Source organism: Chiloscyllium plagiosum, unplaced genomic scaffold (assembly GCF_037043375.1).
Source record: "Chiloscyllium plagiosum isolate Xiang-an unplaced genomic scaffold, Cpla_swu_hap1 HiC_scaffold_18, whole genome shotgun sequence".
NCBI lineage: Eukaryota > Metazoa > Chordata > Chondrichthyes > Orectolobiformes > Hemiscylliidae > Chiloscyllium > Chiloscyllium plagiosum.
Genome location: NW_028270156.1, coordinates 62,390,234 through 62,412,930, shown reverse-complemented (window position 1 = coordinate 62,412,930; position 22,697 = coordinate 62,390,234). Strand labels below are relative to the sequence as shown.

General features: G+C 41.9%; 1 protein-coding gene across 3 annotated transcripts in view; it reads left to right on the top strand.

The window, feature by feature from the left end:
• LOC122557945 (N-acetyl-beta-glucosaminyl-glycoprotein 4-beta-N-acetylgalactosaminyltransferase 1-like) overlaps positions 1 to 22,697 on the top strand; it is a 727,525-nt gene that overhangs the window by 649,011 nt on the left and 55,817 nt on the right. For all 3 annotated transcript variants that reach the window (XM_043706193.2, XM_043706196.2, XM_087996738.1), the window contains 2 exons: positions 14,316 to 14,416; positions 17,113 to 17,183. In XM_043706193.2, coding sequence (XP_043562128.2) covers positions 14,316 to 14,416; positions 17,113 to 17,183 — 172 coding nt within the window. The remainder of the gene's footprint in view (positions 1 to 14,315; positions 14,417 to 17,112; positions 17,184 to 22,697) is intronic.

Here is a 22,697-nt window from a genome sequence, read left to right as displayed (position 1 = left end):
TCATTTGGGTGCTGGAGTGTGAAATGGAGATGTGTACGTCTTCAGTGAAATAGTTTGAGGAAAGATTAATTGTGCTTGAAATCTCAATACAGTATAGTAGACAGATTGATTCCAGTTCAACTTGCTTGCTATATGCGGTCAACGGTCTAAAGAAGGGAGTATGATTTCAATGCAGCAAATCTCTAATGAACAAAGTGACACAATCACACCAGGCATTTCCAGAGAGGATTCCTTGTACAAGCTCCTTTGTAGCCTGCTTTTAGTTTTGAGTATTTCACTCTTAAAAACAGGCAGCAGCACAGCTTTATGCTTTAAAATAAAAGCTTCATTCATTACACAATTAAAACATGAATTAATTACTACCACTGAAAGTCACCTCAATAACAAGCGATGAAACTAAAAATTAAAGCAAGGATAAAAGTTACATATGAAGGTGAACATGAGATCATTGTTGTCGGTCTGCCTTGCTACTTTCATGATCTTGAGTATCTTGCACTTTATAACCAATGAACTATGTTTGAAATGTAGGTATTTCAAAATGTGGGAAAGCAGCAGCCAATTTTCACAAAGAAACCTCCCACTAACAGCAATGTCATAGTGACAAGATAATCCATATTTTTTCCCTAAAAATAGTGATTGAATGTAAACGAAAGATTGGCCAGGACACCAGGAAGAACTCCCGTGCTTTTCTTTGCAATAGTGGCGTGGAATCTTTGGCATCCACCCGAACAGGAAAATGGGGCCTCCAAAATATGGCAGCAGGAGCAGTGCAGTGCTCCTATAAACAATCTCCCTGCTCCCGTATTCCCCCACCCCACCCCAGGTCGCTTGAGCCTGTGACTTTGTGACTCAGAGGTTATTGCTACCAACTGGAGCCATGGCTCACACATGAATGTCAACATCAGAAAGTTAATGTGAGATCTGCCAATAATGGCTAAAGTTTTCTTGATTTACCTCTAGCTCACCTTTGAACTTCTCACAATAGCCTAACCAAATGCTATCACTGGTTACCAAGCCAAATTAGCTGCATTGGAACAGGCAGAAATTAAACCTAGCTCACACTTGCCTGATGCAACAATGGAGTTGTATGTAAAGATGCAAACCAACCTCTGCTTAATTACTGAAAGGGGTCGATTTTATCAAAAATTTTCATCTTGCAGTAATCAGGACAATTCACAAGAATGCCAGTTTGAGGGAAATACTATGTAATGTAGGGTGGCATGGTGGGTCAATAGTTAGCGCTGCTGCCTCACAGCACCAGGGACACGGGTTCGATTCCAGCCTCAGGTGACTGTCTGTGTGGACTTTGCACATTCTCCCCGTGTCTGCGTTTTCCTGGGTGCTCCGGTTTCCTCCCACAATCCAAAGATGTGCAGGTTAGTCGGATTGGCCATAATAAATTGCCCATAGTGTTCTGGGATGTGTAGGTTAGATGCATTACTCAGGGGTAAATGTAGAGTAATAGGGTAGGGAAATGGAACTGGATAGGGTTACTCTTCGGAGTATCAGTGTGGACTTATAGAGCCGGAGGGCCTGTTTTCACACTGTCGGGATTCTATGATCAGTTTACGATGTAAGAGGATATTGATGATTGGTTGGCAAGTAGAGTCTGATTGGTGGAAGCTTTGTCATAGAGAATGCACCAGTTAATGATCATTGACAATTAAGTACCAAACTTTGTTCAAATTTTAAACTAGGCAGGTTGACTCCAATTTGTTAAAAGTAATTGCCCAAAGAAATGGTACAGCATAATGCTGTCACCAATTTTGTTGAGTTGAAACAGGTGCAATATGTGCACTTTCTTTTACTTACATTTGGAAAAATATGGACTTATTAGCGATGGGTCACATGGATTTGTGTGGGAGAGATCGTGATTCACAAACTTTGAGTTTTTTGAGGAAATGATAAAGATGATTGATGAGGACAATGCAGTAGATTTTGTCTTTATGGACTTTAGCAAGATCTTTGTCAAGCTCCCTCATGGCAGGCAGATACAAAAGGAGAAGTCACATGAGATCTGCAGTGAGCTGGTAAGATGGATACAGAGCTGGGTTTTTACCTCGTTGATTTTAACCCTACTGCGAATCCTCTTGCAAGGATGCCTGCCTTGGTCACAGAAGATCCTAGCAGTAGAAAGATGTTTTTCTGACTGAAGTTTTGTGAGCAGTGGTGTTCCGCTGGAACCCCTGTTGTTTGTAATATATATATAAAAAATTTACAGGAGAATGTAAGTGCCTGATTAGTACATTTGCAGATGACACAATGATTAAGAAAGCTGTATATCATGAGGAAGATTGCCAGAGGCTACAGTAGGATATAGATAGACTGGAAACTCAGACTGAGAAATGGCAGATGGAATTTAATTGGGACAAGTGTGAGGTGAGGCACTTTGGAAGGACTCACGCCAGAAGGAAGCATACAGTAAGTAGCAAGCATTAACACAGGGATATATGCATACAGGCCCACAATTCCCTGAAAGTGGCAACACAAGTGAATGAGATGGTCACGAAGGTGTATGGCATGCTTGCCTTCATTGGTTGGGGTTTATGCCTGAAACATCAATTTTCCTGCTCCTCAGATGCTGCCTGGCCTGCTGTGCTTTTCTAGCACCACTTGTTTTGGCATAGGATATAAATATTGTGTTGCAGCTGTCTAGAGTGTTAGTTGGGCCACATTTGGAAAATTGCATACAGTTCTGGACACACAGGAGGCTTTGGAGAGGGTACAGAAAAGGATGTTGCCTGGTTTGGAAGGTATTAACTATGAGGAGAGATTAGAAAAATTTGATTTTTTTTCTCTCTGTTGAAGGTCATAGACCTGATAGAAATTTTCAAAATTATGAGAGACATGAATAGAATGGATAGTCAGACTCTTTTTCCCAGGGTAGGGGATATAGGTTTAAGGTGAAAAGGGATGAGTTTAAAGGAGATGTGAGAGGCAAGTTTTTTTTACACAGAGAGTTATAAGTGTCTGGAATGGGCTACTTGAAGAGGTGGTAGAAACAGATACAATAGCAATGTTTAAGAGGCATCATAACTTGGCAGGGAATGGAGGGATATGGACCACATAGAGACAAAAGGGTTTTAGTTTAGATAGATGTCATGTCAGTGCAGGCTCGAAGGGCCTTTTCCAATGCTGAACTGCTCTTTGTTACCACCCATTTGCATAGAGCTGCACCCTGTGGATTGATGCATGTAGCTTTCATTAGGTGCCAGTGCACCACTCCACAATCCTAAATTGGTCGTCAGCTTGCACATTCAGGATTAACCAAAAAATGTTGTCTAATTGTGGAAACACAACTAATATTGAATACTGTTTTGTGAATTTTGCGAGCATTGGCTGGTTGGGTATGGTCAATAACTTGCTTGTTATGCACAATCAGAGGGATATGCTGTTTGATATGATCTGACAGTCTTTGGGACATCCAGCCTATATACCTGGGATCACACCAGCACTGAAATTCATTCACCTTTTAACCTTTGTATGTTAAGCGGAATGGCATTTCGGCTTGACAGTAGTACCCACAGCAGTGAATATCATCGGATCTGGCAGTTAACTGTCAATTGTTATTATCTGGTGTATTTTCCTTGACAGAGCCTCTCCAATCAAAGTTCACAGATTCGCCTCTCAGATGAATCTGTTAGAACCCATGATACTGTTTAAACAAAGAATTCTCCACAACTCGTTTTTATTTTACGTGAGCCATGGGCATCACTGGCAAGGCCAGCTTTTGTTACTTATCCTAAATTGCCTTTGAGCTGATTTACTGTCCAGCCCACTTCAAAGGGCAGCAGCTGGAGTCAACCACTTTTCGAAAAACTGGAGTCACATGTAGGGCAAGTAATTGCAAAGGTAAAGGACATTAGTGAACGCGATGGATTTTTCTTTAACAGCAATTGACAGTGATTACATAGTCACTACTAAACTTAGCTTTTAATTACAAACTTTGTTGAAGTCAAATTTCACCATCGGCTGTGTTGGGATTTGAATCTATGTCTGTATACCATAAACCAGGGGTTCTGAATTCCTCCGGCTGCTCGGATGCTGCCTGACCTGCTGTGCTTTTCCAGCACCACCCTTTTCGACTCTGATTTCCAGCGTCTGCAGTCCTCACTTTCTCCTAACTGAATTACTTATCCAGTGATATTAGCACTACCAAGTTTTGAGAAGATTTGTAGCTCAGGTTGGGGTTCTGCATGTAAGTTTGCTCACTGAGCTGGAAGGTCTGTTTTTAGACGTTTCATCACCATTATTGGCAACATCATCAGTGAGGAGAAAGTGAGGACTGCAGATGCTGGAGATCAGAGCTGAAAAATGTGTTGCTGGAAAAACACAGCAGGTCAGGCAGCATCCAAGGAGCAGGAGAATCAACGTTTCTGGCATAAGCCATTCTTCAGGAATTCCTGAATAAGGGCTTATGCCTGAAACATCGATTCTCCTGCTCCTTGGATGCTGCCTGACCTGCTGTGCTTTTCCAGCAACACATTTGTCAGTGAACATCATCATTGAGCCTCCAGTGAAGTACTGATGGTACGGCCAGCTTTTTATTTAGGTGTTTAGGTTTCTTCGTATTAGTGATATCATTTCCTTTGGTGACATCATTTCCAGTGGTGATATCATTTCCTGTTCTTAACAAAAGAACAGGAAATGACATCACAAAACCAAGGAAACCTAAACACATAAATAAAAAGCCGGCCATGCCATCAGTGCTTCACCAGAGGCTCACTGATGATGTTGCCTAGTATGGTGATGAAACATCTGAAAACAAACCTTCCAGCTCAGCGAGCAAACTTGCATCCAGAATATTAGCACTGCACCAAATCCTAACCTTAAATATCATTGTGATAATCTGGGGTTTTTTCTGTGACATCAGTTGAAGGATAGACATTGGCCAGGACCTCAGGAATAAGTAGCCTGTTCATCTTCCAGAATAGATCCATGGGATCATTTACATCTACCCACATCAACACCATCAGAAACAGATTCTGTTTGTGAAACCTTGCTATATCCACATTGTCTCCTGGGTTTGCTTCATTACAATACTGGCTGCACTTTATAAAGCAATTAACTGGCTGTGATGCATTTTGGGACAGCCTAAGGACATGATAAGGAGCCGTAGAAATGTGTTTTTTCCTTGTACAATTATACTGTGCCCTCTCTTTCTCTGTACTCAAGCTATTAATCCATCAGCCGCAATATACATTGCAGTTATAGTTAAAATAAGCACTTAACCTTTCTTAGCCTTCTAACTTCCATTTCAATGTTTTCCCTGCTTGTGAAAAACCAGTTTCAGTACGACTTCCGTAAATTTGGTAATCCATCGAATCACTCGCCTCTGAACTTCTTAAGTCTTGCAAAAGTCAGAGCAAACATTGCCTTAAATGCTATTGAGGGGACAGTAAGAAAATCATGTTTTATTTCTGAGTTAAATCTGCTGGTGATCAAAAAGATGATGTGTAGGATTTTGTCTTGGAGATGGGCACACTGGCAATTTATCATAAGGGGATGGCAGGCTTCCTACTGCCACCATGTGGAAATAACACCACCTTCCAGGTACTCACCTACTCCAACAGAACCTGGGAGGGCGGTGCGCTGAATTTTCAGACTGACTGCCCTTGATGTTGATCTTCACGAGTCCACTCATGGTAATGATACACTCTGTATGCAAACACGTTGACTGACAAGCTCCTGCCTTCTGAACGCCTTGACTCTCCTTAAATATTCATCCCAAAGGTAAGACGCTAATTGCTTGCCTCCTGCTAAATTCTGCCAGGCATTGTGCAGTGACATTGCATGAGGTTGGTACCCAGAATTGATGCCAATCCTTGAACCTGGCAATGTTGGGAAACTTCAGCCGCTTGAATCTAAATGCATCAATCTGCATCCAACGTATTATTCAACTTGAGCAAAATGCATTTTGCATCCATAAAACTGATGGTTAAAATATGGACTTGTAAACTATATCTGTTTAAAGACAGTGATATATTTATTAACTAACTGTTGTGAAAATGTTAAGGTAGACTATTGTTCAAGATCTAATAAATGTTCATTCAAAATATATGATTGTATGAATATTTTGTCGATATTGAGAATTTTCCAATGATTAACACTTTTAAAGCATTTGCAGGATACCAATAATATTCCAGTGATCGCCACTTGGAATCATTTAGCGTAATTTTAACTAAGTTTGTTTTGTATAACATCACCAGAACAGGACACAACGTATACTATTTGAGCTAATCTTTACAGGGGATCGATGTAAATTACCACATTTAAGAAACATTTTCTCCTTTATCAAATGTAACTGTGGGACAAATTGCAGAAGTTCTTCTGTATTATAGAAGTTTAGAGCAGTCGGTGGTTCTGAATAAATGAGCAGAATTTGAAAGTATTTAGATAAATGAAACCTTTATGAAACTTTAAATATGGTGTCAGTTATTGGAAAAGCAAGATAGAAAGATATAAATTAATTAAGTATTTTCCTCAGCTCTATATTTCTTAATTACCATTATAAACATCTGGACCTCAACAGATGGTAAAGGTTTTGATATTGTAGATAAGGTGCTGGTCTTGAAATAAATTGCAATTTGTCCTTTTGATTAAAACATGACATTTTATATAGATATCCATGAAAAAAGCCTCAAATATTAACATTTAACCCTGCATTTTGCATCCTTAAAACTGCTGGTTTAAAAGTGGACTTGGTCTACGTACTTTAGTTTAGGCGAGAAGGATAAGATAAATGTAAACTTTCACACTGTTAGCTGTGACTTGTTATTCCTCGGTGAATACTTATTTTCTAAACAGCTTGTTGTTTTTGTTTTGATTAAACCACCCTTGTAGCTGACTAATAAGAAAATATTTTAAAGAGGATATTGTAACCATGTCTGTGTATAATTACATGTGTGTGTAAATGGGAGAGGAGAGATGCATGTTTACTGAGAAAAATAGTAAGAGGGACAAGAAAACAATGACATAAAAGGTGGATCAAGCATCCAGTTCATAATGAAAGTGTAAAAGTTTTCATGCATAGGCTTGTTTATATTTAATGCAGTGATATAAGAGGGAAATTAGACAATGTATTTCTCTACCTGCAGTGTGTAAGGGAAAGGTTATGACCATAAAAGTCACAGGCTACCATCAAAAGCAAACTACCAGCTGATAAGTCACAGTCAATGAGAGGCTATGTCAGTTTGACAAGAGCAAATAAAAGTGTGTGCTAATTCAGGATCAATTTAGCTGCCTATGAGTCCCATTCAACTGAAATTCCAAACGCCCACTAATATGGTGTCTACACTACTCCCCCTCCGCATTGGGCCCAAAAGTAGCACATTTGCGTTTTCCTGAACAGTTTACATTTCAAATAAAGCTTACTCTTTCATTGGAGATCCAAGTCACATGATTGAAGGAATGCACCTCTGAGAATGTTGCACTCCTTCAATACTTCACTGGAGATTTGACTTTGAAAGGTCCATATTTGTAAAAAAAAATTTGTGTTGCCAAACGTATATGCCACTGTTTTATATGTGTAAAATTCTATGCAGCTCACGTTTCTGTCATATACAGAGGGACTTCAATTATCCAGAATTCGATTATTTGAATTTCGGATTATTCAAACAAGATCACAAGGCCCCGATACTTGGCTCAACAGTGTTATCTGGCATTCGATTATCCAAACATTTGATTATCCGAACAAAATACTCCCGGCTCGTGTCATTCGGATAATCGGGATTCCTTTGTTTGGACTGTCCAACCATACCAATTTTTATTTTTAATATAAGTTTGTGTCCTTTAAAAATTACTGCCATAGGGAGACACTAGTACTTTGTATCACAATAGTAATTTTAATCTACGTGAAACTGTTCTATTAAATGGGTTTTGGCACAAAGTGGAAGCATAATCTAACTGTTCTGGATTTATTGCGGTATGAACAGACCTTGCTGAAATGTTTCACTCATAGGTCATTCCAGTTTCTTTGGATAAATGCAGGTGCCAAAATGAATAGAATCTACTGAATTGTTACATCCCTGTCCTTCCTACAGCTTTGACACTAAGCTCTCCCAACAGAACCTACCTTTTTATTATATATTCAAACTTTTCTTTACATCCATTTAACTAACGATTTTATTGTACTTTAAATTGTGACAGCGCTGGAGTTTTACTGCAGGGCATAGAGGAATAATCACTGCAGTTGGTGTAGTATTCATTGCTATTAAAGCTATAACTAATTTATTCTCCATGTTACAGTCATTACTGCCCCCCTCTGGCAGTGCACTGTTAAACGTATAATAAAGCCTAATGATCCCACATAATCAAAGTAACCTTTTTGAGATCATGACAATGCTGAGTCATTAGAAGTGATTGGACCAGGGCTTTTGAATTCTTACAGTGATTGCTGTAACACTGTAGTGTGACAGTAGCTGCTCATCTCCACGTCAGCAGTGTAAAATAGACACCAAAATGCTTTTAAAAATTAATAAAATAAATGAAACATTCAATCAGGGAATTCTTAGTTGTGTTGTTTTTACAATCAGTTCATTGAAAGAGGATGAATGGAACAGTAGGGATGGTCTGGGAATTTCTCAATCATGTCCCACTGACCAATAGAAGGCCTTGGCATGTGACCATCTGAAATATAGGAGGTTCGTTCAGTAAGGCACTGAGCACATCAAGAGATGGAATTGGGAACACGTACAGGCTAAGCCGAAGGTACTGGAAAAAGCACACAAACCTGCAAATGTGTCATCTGCCTGGCCCTACAGATAACACCTGACCTGCGTGCAGCAAATCTGCAGATCAGTGAATTGGACTTAGCAGTCAGGTCAGGATCAGTTGAACCAGAGTGAAAGCAAGTCATTCTTAAGTCCAAGGGACTGTCTAAGAAGACTGATGAAATCCTAAATTTGTAAGGGTCTGGAAAGGAATGATTTTAAGGAAGGCGATGGTACAATTATATTTTTTCTCATGACAATGATGTTGCAAGAAGAGTAGAGGCTGTTTTGGCTGCATAGGGAAAATAAGGAAAGAAAATTCAGAAAAGCATTAAATTTCATTGTGGAATGTTCTCTTCCATTATTGTTTCTGATGTGCTTCGAATAATAATTTCCAACATTTGATACGTAAAAAATACAATTGACCCAATTGCAAAGATACTGTTTGGCATCTTCATCCTTCCCCATTAGTATTGAATTTCTTCTAGTTCCATCCTCTTGGGCATCAATCACGTTCTTTGCTGAGTGAAGGGGAAGACAATCCTTCAGCCATTAAAACTGTAAACTCTCAGATTCCTCCCTCTACCTTCCTGTTTGCATTTCTTTCAGGTGAAAACCTACTTGTTGGAAGGGTCTCATATTGTAATTCCTCCTGCTAGAACCTAGGAAGAAACATTAGACAAGGGAGTGAGTCATTAATCATCCAAACCTGTTCTGCCATTCAGTTAATCATGATAGCCCTTCATTGTGACTCAATCTAGCGACTTCATCCCAAGTTCATAAAGCTCTTATCTAACAAAAACTGATTCATAGATCTAAAAATTTTTTTTTTAATGACCCAATCTCAGAACTTTTTGGAAATGAAAGACTCAGATTTCCATTTGCTTTTGTATGATGATGTGCTTCCTGACATCTGAATGGCCTGGCTTTTAATTTTAAAGTTAATCCCGTTTATTCTAGACTCTCCCACCAAAAAATGGAATTTCTTTCTCTCTAACCTCTCAAAAGATTTAAATGCCTCCTTTAGATCTTCTGTATTGAAGAAAAATGAACTTAGCTTGTGCAACCTGTCCTCATCATCTAATCCCTTTCGCCTAGGTATCACTCGGTGAAACCAGTCTGAATCTAATAGTATCCTTCATGAGGCGTGCTCTGTACAAACAAATGCAGTCCTACTGATGGAATTTAACCAGAGTTCTGCAACAGTAATAAAACTTTCACCCTTTGTATTCCAGTTGTTTGGATAATGACCAATATTCAATCATCCTTCATTGGCTTTTTCCTCATCTCCGTGTCAATTTTTATCTGATTATATTCCTGTAGAGCCCCTTGGGACATTTTACATTACCCTTTAAATGTCTTTCTCCAGACACTCAGTGACTAATTAACCGCTCAATCCATTTATACCTGTAGCTTCAATGTCCTTTAGTTAATAGATTTCAATACTCTCTTTTTACCTGACTTTCCTTTTCATCCCGATCTCCTCATGCGTAATTCATGTAAAATATAATTGACATTTTGCCTGCCTTGACCTTGTGCATTTGCCATCATTGTCTGGAAAGGTTCAGTGTGCTTGCCTCCAGCTCAACTCGTTTTCAAAGGATACAACTCTGATGTTGTTAACTTGTCCTCATAATTTAAATCCCTGGGTGCCTTAAATGATCATTGTTGCCTCTATATCCTGTCAGCTGAAGGTCTAGGTGCAATGATTCAGGATTTTGTAGCAGCTTTGTTCTACGTACAACGGCTCCACCCAACACCTCCCAAAGTGAGCTGTTTTAAATGCCTTCTGAGCAGAGGCCTTGCCTATTGGTAGTTGATTATTCCTATTCATCCCAATCTAATTGTCAGTCCAAGTGGGTGTCCTTTCTTCCTGTTTTGAAGGATGCTAGAACACTGACAGCACTATTCCCAAGCAGAATGAGATGATTTAATTACTCACTCCAGCACATCTGTGAGTGACTGATATAGAGCTTCCAGGCACACTTCATATTACGCAACTTGTATGTATCCATCCATCATTTGTGACATTTTGCTGGAGAATTCGCTTGCTTTAGTCGGGGTGAGATGCTGCAGTTTTGGCTATGAGTTCTGTTGGCTGCATTTTGCAGGAACTCTTCTAAAATAGACAGACAGTCTAGACAGTTTACTGGCCTTGCACTGCTTTAAATAGATTCTATTTGCTGAGTAAATAGACTTTGTTTCAGCCCTGCCATAAATCTTGCCTCACCTCCAGCTCATTAGTTGATAAACTGGTGCCAATAGAGACACTGCTATTTGTTGGCAATTTCTGCGCAGCTAAGAAGCATGTAGCACTGTGGACAAATTTCATTAGTTTGTGTCACTCATCGAAGATAATTATTTTTACAAATAAATTGAATAAAAAAAGATTTCAAGTTTACGATAACCTGCCAGGCGGGTTTTTGCTCGGGTAGCAAGCCCATCACCTTCCCGCAAATCTCGACCCAATCCCCATGAGGTGCGGCTGATGAGTAAGGCTCCCAGTCACCTCAAGCCCAGTAAGCGGCCAGCTGTTTTCCACTTAATGCCCTTAATCTGCTTCTATTGCCATAATACTCCAAGCAGTGGAATGGGAAGAACATTTTCTCCATTCTAGTTGATGAAAGGCTGGGAAGAAAGTGGTGATGCATTCTTTTAGGGAGGTGTACTGCATGTGTCAGTAGCACATTTCCCCCCGACCATACCCCCTTGCCCTCAACATGCCCAATCCCTCCCGATGAAAAAGGCACAGGACTGTCATATCTGTGATACTTCTTTGTCCAACTACGAGAAGCTCCAGCAGCAGGAACTATTGAGTTCTGCCAACACTGGGACTGCAAGAGTGGCTGACAAACCTAGCTAGAGGTGCACAGAACTGACCCTCAGCCTGTTAAGGATGTCCTCAGCGTGTCAACAACTGGTGAAGACAAGCCCCATAAAACCCAAATCGGAGTTTTATAATGGACATCTCTTGTGAGTAAGAATTGTAAACCATTACACTGAGACCGTTTGGTCCATCAAGTCTATGCTGGTAGCTTTTTTCTTGTGAACTAAATTCCAGTTTGCTGCTAACCTCCATGTTTTTCTTTGTTGAGAACACCAAATTTGTTTTTAAAGGAAGTTATGGAGCCCGTGCAACATTAGTTTGTGAAATGGAATGCGATACAATAGCCGTCTTTTATACAATGTTTTTCTAACCTGTTTAACTCATTATGTACTAATATTCAATTGATTAGGGTGTTGGTTAGCTGGCTGAATTGCTGGTTTGTGATGCAGAGTGATGCCAACAGCGTAGGTTCAATTCCCACACCAACTGAAGTTACCATGGGAGACTCTCCTTTTCAACCTTGGATCTTGCCTGAGGCGCCGTGACCCTCCGGTTAAACATGCGAGGTCCAATGAGAGATGTCTCTTAAAACGATGGTGACTTTACTCCTGTTTATGTAATTGGAGCCCGGTGTGCAGTGGCATACCACAGGGAACAATATTGAGTTTCTCATTGTTTGTGATATTCATAAATGACGAGGATGAGAATGTTGGGGAGGGGGAATGATGAGTTGGTTTGCGGATGACACAAAGATTGTCTGGGTGGTGGTCAGTGAGGAGGAAGCTGTTTGGTAACAGCAAGATATAAACGGCTTGGTCAGGTGGGCAGATCAGTGGCAAATGGAATTTAATCCTGAGCAACGTGGGGCAAGACATTTTGGAAGAAGGAACACAACAAGGGAATATTCAATGAATGGCAAGACACTACGAAGCTCAGAGGAACACAGTCATCTTGGGGTGCTTATTGAAAGATCCCTGAACATGACAGGATAGGTTAATAGGGTAGTAAAGAAGGCATCTAGGACATTTGCCTTTATCAGTTGTGGCATAGATTATAAAAGCAGGGAGATCATGTTGGAGTCAATAAAATGTTGAGCTGAAAAAACGCAGTAGGTCAGACAGCATTGGAGGAGCAGGAAAGTCGACGTTTTTGATCAGGACCCTTCCTGGTTAGGCCCCAGCTGGAGTACTATGTGCAGTTCTGGTCACCGTACTGGAGGAAGAATGTGATTACACTTGACTGGTTGCAGAGAAGATTGACCAGGATGTTGCCTGGGACGGAGTGTTTCAGCTATGAATAGAGGCTTGGATAAACTCAGGTTGTTTTCTTTGGGGCAGAGAAGGTTGAGGGAGGACTTGAGTGAGGTGTATAAGATTATAACGGGCATGGGCAGAGTGGATAGAAAGCAGCTATTCACTTTAGGTGAAAGGTCAATAACAAGGGAGCGTAATTTTAAGGTGAAAAAACCTTTTCCGGTCAGAGGATGGTGGGAGTCTGGAATGCACAGCCTGGGAAGTTAGTTGAGGTGGAAAACCTCACAAACTTTAATAAGTGCTTGAATGTGATGACACTTCAAGAGCACATCTAAGGTTATCCGCCAAGTGCAGGAAAGTAGGACTAGTGTAAGAAGTAGTGTAACTTTGGCAGTACAGACTCACTAGGCCAAAGGACCTCTTCTGCACCATATGATTCTATGATACTCGCAGACCAATGGAAACAAGCTACCACTATTCATCTTGATCATAACCCTTCATGGCTTCGAAGAGCTCAATTTTTGCTCACTCAGTTGAAAATGAATAGCTTTAAATTCTCAATGAACCGTTTTATAGCTGTGTGACCTCACATCCTGAGAATAATGGCAATCGGTGTGAAAACGATGAGAAATTGAACTTTGACTCTTCAGGTTCTAAAGCCATGTGTAGTAGCAAGCGGGAAATATTCGAGGAATCGGAGCTGAGCCTCCACAGTTGGTTTAATGTAAGATGCCAGCCGTGGCTTGATGGTAGCATTCCTGCAGCAAACTGAGAGAACTGTGTGTTCAAGCTGCATTCCCGAGACTAACACGTAATCTCGGCTGGTATCCCAGTAGAGTACTGAGGAGTGCAATACTGACAGCACTGCTGAAGCGGCTATCTTTTGAATGAGACTAAGCCCCATCTTGCAAGACCCCATGGTACTGTTTAAAAAAGAACAAACATTTCTCCCCAGAGTCCCGGCTGATATTTATCCCTCAACCCTCATCTCTAAAACTAGATTTAGTAATTATTCCTTGCTATTTATATAACCTTGGTGTGGGCAAATTGGTCACTTAATCCCTATGCTACTTCAATGGCTTCAAAACTAACTTTATTTGCTTTGGGACATTCTGAAGCAACGATATGAGCCACAGAAATTCAATTCTGTTCTTCAATGTAAAGGCAAGTTGTCATAGTGAACACAGGCAGGGAAGTTGAAATATAAAGTCTTTGAATTCTGACAGTGACGTCAATTAGAAAAGCCCTCCATTTATAACAATACTTTCCCAGAGGCTGTTCCAGTCTTCTTACAATAGAAATGGTGAAAGGCGACCAGAGCCTTGACATAATCAAATCTACCACCGTTTCCAGGGAAGATTCCACCAGAGTTACTGCAGTCAGACCTTCACAGAACTTCACAGCCAGAATGTTTTAGAAACAGATTTCCACTTTTCCCATTGTGTGCAGTTGGAAGACATTGTTTTCCTGACCGATCCCAGGGATGAATACACTCCTCACCATGTTGTTTGTGTTCTCTTGCAGGTCTACTTGTCCTATGTCTATCCAAATGACTTCACCAGGCTCACTCATATGGAAACAGAGAATAAGTGTTTCTACCGGGAGAGCCCTTTGTATTTGGAAAAGTAAGGACCCATTAGTGAAGTTTAAAAAAGAGAATGCAAGAGGCATTAGATTGAAACAACAGTGCAACAGAAAAGCATGTATTTATTTTATAAAGCATTGAATAGGAAGAATTATTTGGCTTTGAGGCAAAGTTGAGGATTAATCCATTGAACTGGAATTCAGGTTGTTCGCAAGCCCATTCTATTTTGCTTTAAATGCATAAAATATTCTGTCTTTGCTGCTTTTGTGCTGCTTGTGTCAATTAATCTGATACCCTTTAATAAAATCACTAAGGGCCTTATAATTTGAGTTGCTAACTGTCCTCCTTTGGAGTAGATTTTGGTATTTAATTGGGCTGTGAGTAAATTCTAAAATAAAACCAATGTAACCTTGACTTCACAGCCTACGTGCTTTCTACTTCTTTGGTCGACTCCTGAGCAGCTCCATCTTTAAAGATGCCTCCCAACCAGTATAAAAAGAACTGTAGCTGCATTGTGAACTTTTAGCCACAACCACTCCTTCAGCTACCCCGATGCCTGTTTCAAACAAGAGTCAATAGAATAGATATGGTAGAAGCCGTGGTTCCTTTATTTGCGTGCAGTTAATACCCATATGTTTCTTTTGTAACTAAACTGGCCCTCAGAAATTGGCAGGAAGGCTGGGATGCCATGGACCACACTTCCGAGTACTCATCTGGGATGAAGTCAGTTTTGGGAGCGGCTCAGTGGTTAACACTGCTGCCTCACAGCACCAGGGGCCCGGGTTCAATTCCAGCCTTGGGCGACTGTCTATGTGGATTTTGCATACTCTCCCGTGTCTGCCTGGGTTTGCTCCGGGTGCTCCTGATTCCTCTCACAGTCTGCGGTTGTGCAGGTTCGGTGGATTGGGCCATGTTAAATTGCCCATAGTGTCCAGGGATGTGCAGGCCAGGTGGATTAGTCATGAGAAATTCAGGGTTACACGGATAGGATGGGTCTGTGTGGAATGCACTTCAGAGGGTCAGTGTGGATTCAATGGGATGAATAGCCTGCTTCTACACTGGAGGGATTCTATAATTCCATGATCTGTTCCTCTGCCTGACAGCCCAACAAGAGGATGGAGGGCATTTTGGAAAGCCAAGGCCTGTCTGTTTCTCTTCAAATAAAAAAAAAGTTCATTTCATTCCCCAGAAACCTTTCTGAATTATGATGTATGGGTGTTTGGTTAGTAATGTTGTCAGCGATGTGTCAACAGAAAACATTGCCACACAAGCCATATTCTACTGAGTGCTCCTATCCCCATCAGACTTTGCAACCTGTTTTTCCTATGTTATACTTAAACTGGCGTATATTAAATACACAAAGTATATTCTGGAGTTCCCATCAAACAATTGCCTGAGGAAAGTAATATCAAAACCTCATCTTTGCTTCAAATCCTACAGCTAAAAATGCAAACAAAGGCACTCAGAAACTCATAACGTAATTGAACATTTCTGCAAATTAAAATAGTGAAGATTAAATTTTATAATTAGCTATAAATGTGTAAGATTTTCACTTGGGGACAGAGTGATGATTAAATTTGTTTGCATATCTCTCGCTTTCTCACTGGTCTGTGACTTGCATTACAGATTTCTTATCAATAATCAGCAGCGTTAGGATAGCTAATTAGATTATGGATGTATGGATTTATTTTTTGAAACACTGTGAATGAATTTATTTACTGTACATAAATATATTTCCTCTTCATTGTCAGTCATCGTCTCAACAACATGGTAGCAACTTTGATATGAAATAGTGGCAGGATCTAAGTGTAAATGAAGTTCTGTAGGTATGTTGCAAGAGAGAGTAAGTTGAAATATTTCTCCTCTTATCAAGGTTCCTTCATTCTTATCCACCACATCACAGTTATATTGACATTTTTGAGATTAGTCCCTTAAATATATTTCTTTCCACAATTGAATATGCATCACAAGCAACTGAAGCTTTGTAACTCAGACCTTGGAGTGCAAGTTCATAGCTCCTTGAAAGTGGAGTCACAGGTAGATAGGATAGTGAAGAAGGCATTTAGTATGCTTTCCTTTATTGGTCAGAGTATTGAGTACAGGTGTATTGAGGTCATGTTGTGGCTGTACAGGACATTGGTTAGGCCACTGTTGGAATATTGCATGCAATTCTGGTTTCCTTCCTATCAGAAAGATGTTGTGAAACTTGAAAGGGTTCAGAAAAGATTTACAAGGATGTTGCCAGGGTTGGAGGATTTGAGCTACAGGGAGAGGCTGAACAGGCTGGGGCTGTTTTCCCTGGAGCGTTGGAGGTTGAGGGGTGACCTTATAGAGGTTTACAAAATCATGAGGGGCATGGATAGGATAAATAGACAAAGTCTTTTCCCTGGGGTTGGGGAGCCCAGAACTAGAGGGCATAGGTTTAGGGTGAGAGGGGAAGATATAAAAGAGACCTAAGGGACAACTTTTTCAAACAGAGGGTGGTACATGTATGGAATGAGCTGTCAGAGAAAGTGGTGGCGGCTGGTACAATTGCAACATTTAAAAGGCATTTGGATGGGTCTATGGATAGGAAGGGTTTGGAGGGATATGGGCCGGGTGCTGGCAGGTGGGACTAGATTGGGTTGGGATATCTCATCGGCATGGACAGGTTGGACTGAAGGGTCTGTTTCCATGCTGTACATCTCTATGACTCTACACTTTGATTGAAAACTTCTGTCCTTTCTCTCCCAATAGATTTGGATTTTACAAGTACATGAAGATGGATGAAGAGGAAGACAAGCCATTCATGTTTGACAATCCAGAGGGTAAGCCAGTGGTTATTCAGAACTGAGTAGAATGTATGGCAGCCAACGGGTCAATGCTGATGTTTATGCTTCACATGAGTATTCTCCCACTTCAATTCCTATCCACAAATTCTTGGATTCCTTTCTCCTGCAATGTACTTCTTAAGCTAACGTCAAAGTAAACACAAGGAATACTGGATATGCTTCTTTGGTCTGCTCTCAAAAGGAGAGACACTTTGAATTAATTGACACGTGTCCATTGTTGGTGGCATCATATACCATTTGCATGAAACTATACAGAGCCTAGGTCAAATACAGAATAGAAGTCTCTCTGTAATGCCCCCAACATAATTCAGATATAAAGTCTAAATGCTTTCAATAGAGAGATATCTGCAAATTCAAATACAGTCATCTGTGAAGAACCTCAAAATTAAATTTCAGGATTCACAGCTGGTCAAGATAAATGGGAGAAACAGGATCTCGGATTTACGAATAGAGATAGAATGTAATTAAAAGCCAGGAAGTTATCTTAAATATAAATGGAATTATGAATGTACTTCAGCTGAAGTATTGTGTCCCATTCTGTGCACTGCGGTTTTGAAGGGTTTGCGGTTTTGAGAATGAGGACTTGCTCTACATGGATAGATTGGACAAGCTGGGTTGTTCTTTTTAGGTAATGGAAAGTTGGGAGGAAATTTAATCCAGGCATTTAAAATCCTGAGAGTTCTAAACAGAGTAGGTAGGAAGAAACTGTTGCTGTTCGTGGAAAAATGTGAACCACAATATACCGAATTAAAATAATTGGCAAAATAGCCATCAGCAACATGTGGAAAATCTAGAAAAAATAGTGTTGGGGGCAGATTCATTTGCAGCCTTTGAAAGAGACTTGGGTAAATACCCGAAGAGTGAAAAACTACAAAGAAAAGGGAGAGAAATACATAGGACGGGGTGAGTTGCTTCTTCTGCGTTGTAGCTGCTCTCTCATTTGATGACTAATTGGAAAATGGTTCATATTGAGTTATAAAAAAATCAAATAACTCCAAACTTCACCAGAAAGAAAAAGTAAACCAAAAAAACGTAAAAGCAAATACTGAAAGGCAAATTGGCATTGTTGTGATAACGCAACCTCATTAATATTTGTTAGCAAGCATTTCAGTATTTATAAACCAGCTAAAACTTACTTGATATCCTTGTGACTCAGTCTCTTAAACTTATTATGGTTTAACTTATTCACAGAACTCACATAATTTCAAAGTGTTTTCTTGTTTAAAGAGCATTTCTTATTCTGCCAGAATGATCAGCCATTGAAATGGGCAAGAAAAAAAATGGCTGAATTATCCCCCATCTACAACCATTACTGGGGTCCTAAAACCCATGGTAAAATCATGCCCACTGTTTTTACATACAACTGGATGCAAAAGAGAGATGCCCCACCAAAGTGGGCACCGTACCATCACTGATTACAGCACTATAGAAACTGCAAAGCCACAAAATAATATGGTTTTCCAGCCACTTTTACTACAGCTCATGAAGGATACCTGTGCTGATCTGGAAAAGCTGAGCATGCATTTATGTGCAATCCCTGTGACTGGCGTTCTTTAAGGGGCCAGTTATCCAGATGCAAGCAAGGTGTCCTCTCCTTAATTCTGCTGTTGGAAAGTTGGGGTGGAAGTCCTGGAGATTGTTTTCAGAGATTTGTCGATGAGTTTATGCATCCATTCAGGAAGGACAGAGGAGTTTGTCACCTGTAGTCTGCAAGGTGTTTGGGAATTGTTGTTACAGCATCAAGGTCTATAAGATGACCAATTAATGTAGCTAAAATAACCTGTGACCCTTTATTTACACATGGAGAGTCCTTGATACTGATCCAGCTCCCTCAGAGCCAGCTCTCAGAGTGAGCCAAACTTCTGACCCTCCTGTTTATATCTGTCAGCCCGGGCTCCCTGATTGGACAGAATTAACTGCCCCAATCAGAGAACTCCTATTCTATGAGGTCCACCTGGCTGATCTCATTACAAACACTACAGCAACACAGTGTGAATGCTCTGCAAATCGGGCAGAGGAGCAGTGCCCTCCACAGAAAGCTTTACCCACCACAACTTTCATGTCGACAAGAAGTGGGCAACATCTCCAAGTATCCCACCTATTGACATATCCAGGAGACAACAGGAGAGACACAATGTAAGTAGGGTGAGAGGGCAAAGATTTAAAGGGACCTAAGGGGCAACGTTTTCACGCAGAGGGTGGTGCATGTATGGAATGAGCTGCCAGAGGAATTGGTGGAGGCTGGTAGAATTATAACATTTAAAAAGCATCTTGATGGGTATTTGAATAGGAAGGGTTCAGAGCGATATGGGCCAAGTGCTGGCAAATGGCACTGGATTTGTTTAGGATATCTGGTCAGCTTGGATGAGTTGGAAGAAGAGTCTGTTTCCATGCTGTACATCTCTATGACTCTATGTGAATTTACCACATTGCTGATGGTGAACTGAACCATTGGTTACATGGACATGCTCCTTTGGGTAGAGGTATGGAAACCTCAAGAGTTATCGCTCTACTAATGTGTAGTTGGTATGCAGTCATGCACAGTACACCACATCCTGAATAACTGCTATAATAGTGACATCTATAATATCTTCAATCTGAGGAAGTCTGTAGTTCTCACTCTAATGGCTTCTCCAAGAACAAGTTGTTTGAGGATGAATAATAAGGCCCCCCCCCCCACCTATTCTCCCATCCCAACCCACTCTGCACAGTGCTCATGTTTTCCCTCTACTAGCCAATAGCAATGGGCAAAACTGAGACCCATCAGAAACACCGCCCGTGTGGGCGGCACGGTGGCACAGTGGTTAGCACTGCTGCCTCACAGCGCCAGAGACCCGGGTTCAATTCCCGCCTCAGGCGACTGACTGTGTGGAGTTTGCACGTTCTCCCCGTGTCTGCGTGGGTTTCCTCCGGGTGCTCCGGTTTCCTCCCACCATCCAAAGATGTGCAGGGTCAGGTAAATTGGCCATACTAAATTGCCTGTAGTGTTAGGTAAGGGGTAAATGTAGGGGTATGGGTGGGTTTCGCTTCGGCGGGTCGGTGTGGACTTGTTGGGCCGAAGGGCCTGTTTCCACACTGTAATCTAATCTAATCTAATCTAATTAAAAAAAAAAATTAAAAAACACCTTAATGCAGCTGATTTGCATGTTGTTGAGCAACTTCTTGTGCCAGGATGGCTCTGAGGGATCCCTGCAGTACATGTCTGACAATATCTCCAAGTGTCTGGTAGGCTGCTCAGTCCTTCACTCCATTGCATCATGAAGGGGCAGCCATCACCACAGGAGCACAGAAGCAACCCTGGGCGAAGGAAGAGGCGTTGGTGACATATGCTGTATTCAGTGTGCTAGAGGCTCTTGCTCAACCTCTGCTTCCATTAAACTAGATTCTTTTAGCCTCATTGTTCCTCTACACTTCCCCTCACCATTAATCTGGGAATCTCCCTTATAGCGTCCGCTTGGCCAAGAAGGTCAATGAAGGCAGGCAGCAGCAAACTCTCTGTAATATTCTTATCCAAAGACATGTTCGTTTGTCCAAATGAAGTGAATGATTCTCCTAGTACGTTTCCCTAGCGCCTGTTTGGGAGTAATTTCCTGCCTGTCCTAGTGCTTTCAAGCAGTGCTCTCTCAGCGTGACCACTGACTTTCACTCCTTGCAGGAGCCCTTGACCAGCTCTGGGTGCTGAGGACTTTGCCTCAGTAGGTAAGCAGTAAGTCGGACAGCATCTGCAGCCCGGGCTGACTGGTTGACAAGAGGGTCATTGGCAGAAATGCTGCCCCCCCCGCCCCCCGAGAAAGGGCTCCAGGTGGGTGCTCCACGTCAGTGGTGGCAGTAACCCGAGTGTGGGTAACAGCAAGTGTGGAAGCTGAGGCCCCAGTCTGCCCTTCTGCTGCAGTGCTGAGCCATTGGGTGGCCTCTGGCTGTGCTGCACTATACATTAGGGCTGTTGCATTGTGCCCAGTTATGTACAGAGTTGGCCATCACTTCTATGCAGGAAAGGATGAGTTCCAAGCTCTAGCTATTCCATGTGCCACAGTGGATCCAGATGCCTCCATTTTCCTTTGTACTGATAGAAAGCTGCCTGGCAGTCCTGCTTCTGCCTCAAATGTTTCGCTGTGCATTCTCCACATGGGCTGTCCCACCAGAGTCCTCACCTGGGCTCTGTCTCAGTCAGAGCTGTCCCTAACCTCTCTCCCTGGGGAGCTGATGTGCTCACTATCCGTTCCCCACAGGTGTAGTGACCCATCATGTGCAGGGCTGGACTCCACGCAAGTTTCTAAAGGTTCAGCAAAGCCGCTGTCTGAACTGGGAGCTGCAAGTGATGAGACTAGGCCTTCATCATTCAGGGGCCGCTGCTCTCTGTCCTCCTCCTCCTGCTGCTGCGCACAAGGCAGTTCGTGTGAACCTGAAAATAGAAAATCAGACCGGAAACGTCGACGTCAGGGAAGGGCAAGAGAGTCTGAGGCACAGCACAGCTAGCTCATCACGTCAGGTAACAGAGGGGGATTGAGCTGGGAACTGAGTTGCAGGAACTTACACTGGGTTATATCAGTGTTGCTGGATGATAAGGGCTGTGCCACAGCATAGCTGCTATACAGAGAAACCTGTCTCCTGTCAAGCTGACTGTGTCCCTGGCCTCCACCAATGCACCTTTGTTCTTATGACACCTCTCCTCGCATGAGAGGGCAGAAGGTCAGTGACTGTGCATGGTGTTTGGGTAAGGTGTCTGCCAGTGGTACGTGGAGGCAGTGAAAAGTGGGTGTGAGGTGTGGGACCAGTAGAGTCTCTGAAATGCAGGGGTGAGTCCTGAATGCTTCGAACTGCTGGTGAATGACAGATGGGGATGGTGGTGAATTAAGCAAGCTGGCAGTCAGTGGTGGGGTGGATTTGAAATTCCCTTTGAAGGTGCATTCATTGACTATGGGGAGATCATTAAATTTTTTCCAGCCTTGCAGCCTAATCCTCATGTCCATGCTTCTGGGGTTCTACACTTTCGGCGCCAGTTTCCACTCACTTTGAAAGTGTTCCCCTTTGTAGATTTTTGGCTTCCTCCAAGAACACGACCTCTCTTCTACCATCACCCTGCATGACTAAAGCCAGCAAAATCACATCCAGAGACCCAGACAATGTCCAGCTGGGGGAGTTTGAATTCAGTAAGTATCTGGAATTCAGAGTCTAGTGATGACCATGGATCCATTGTCAATTGTCTAAAAAACCCATCTGGTTGACTAATGCCCTTTAGGGAAGGGAACTGCCATCCTTACCCAGTTGGGCCTACATGTGACTCCAGCCCACAAAAGGTCAGTGACTGTGCATAGTGTTTGAGTGTTTGTCTGCTAGTGGTACATGGAGGCAGTGAAAGGTTGCTGTGGGCCTGGAGTCACATGTAGGCCAGACTGGGTAAGGATGGCAGTTCCCTTCCCTAAATCCCTGCGTTTCAGAGACTCTACTGGTCTCACTCCTCACACCCACCTTTCACTGCCTCCACTGGCA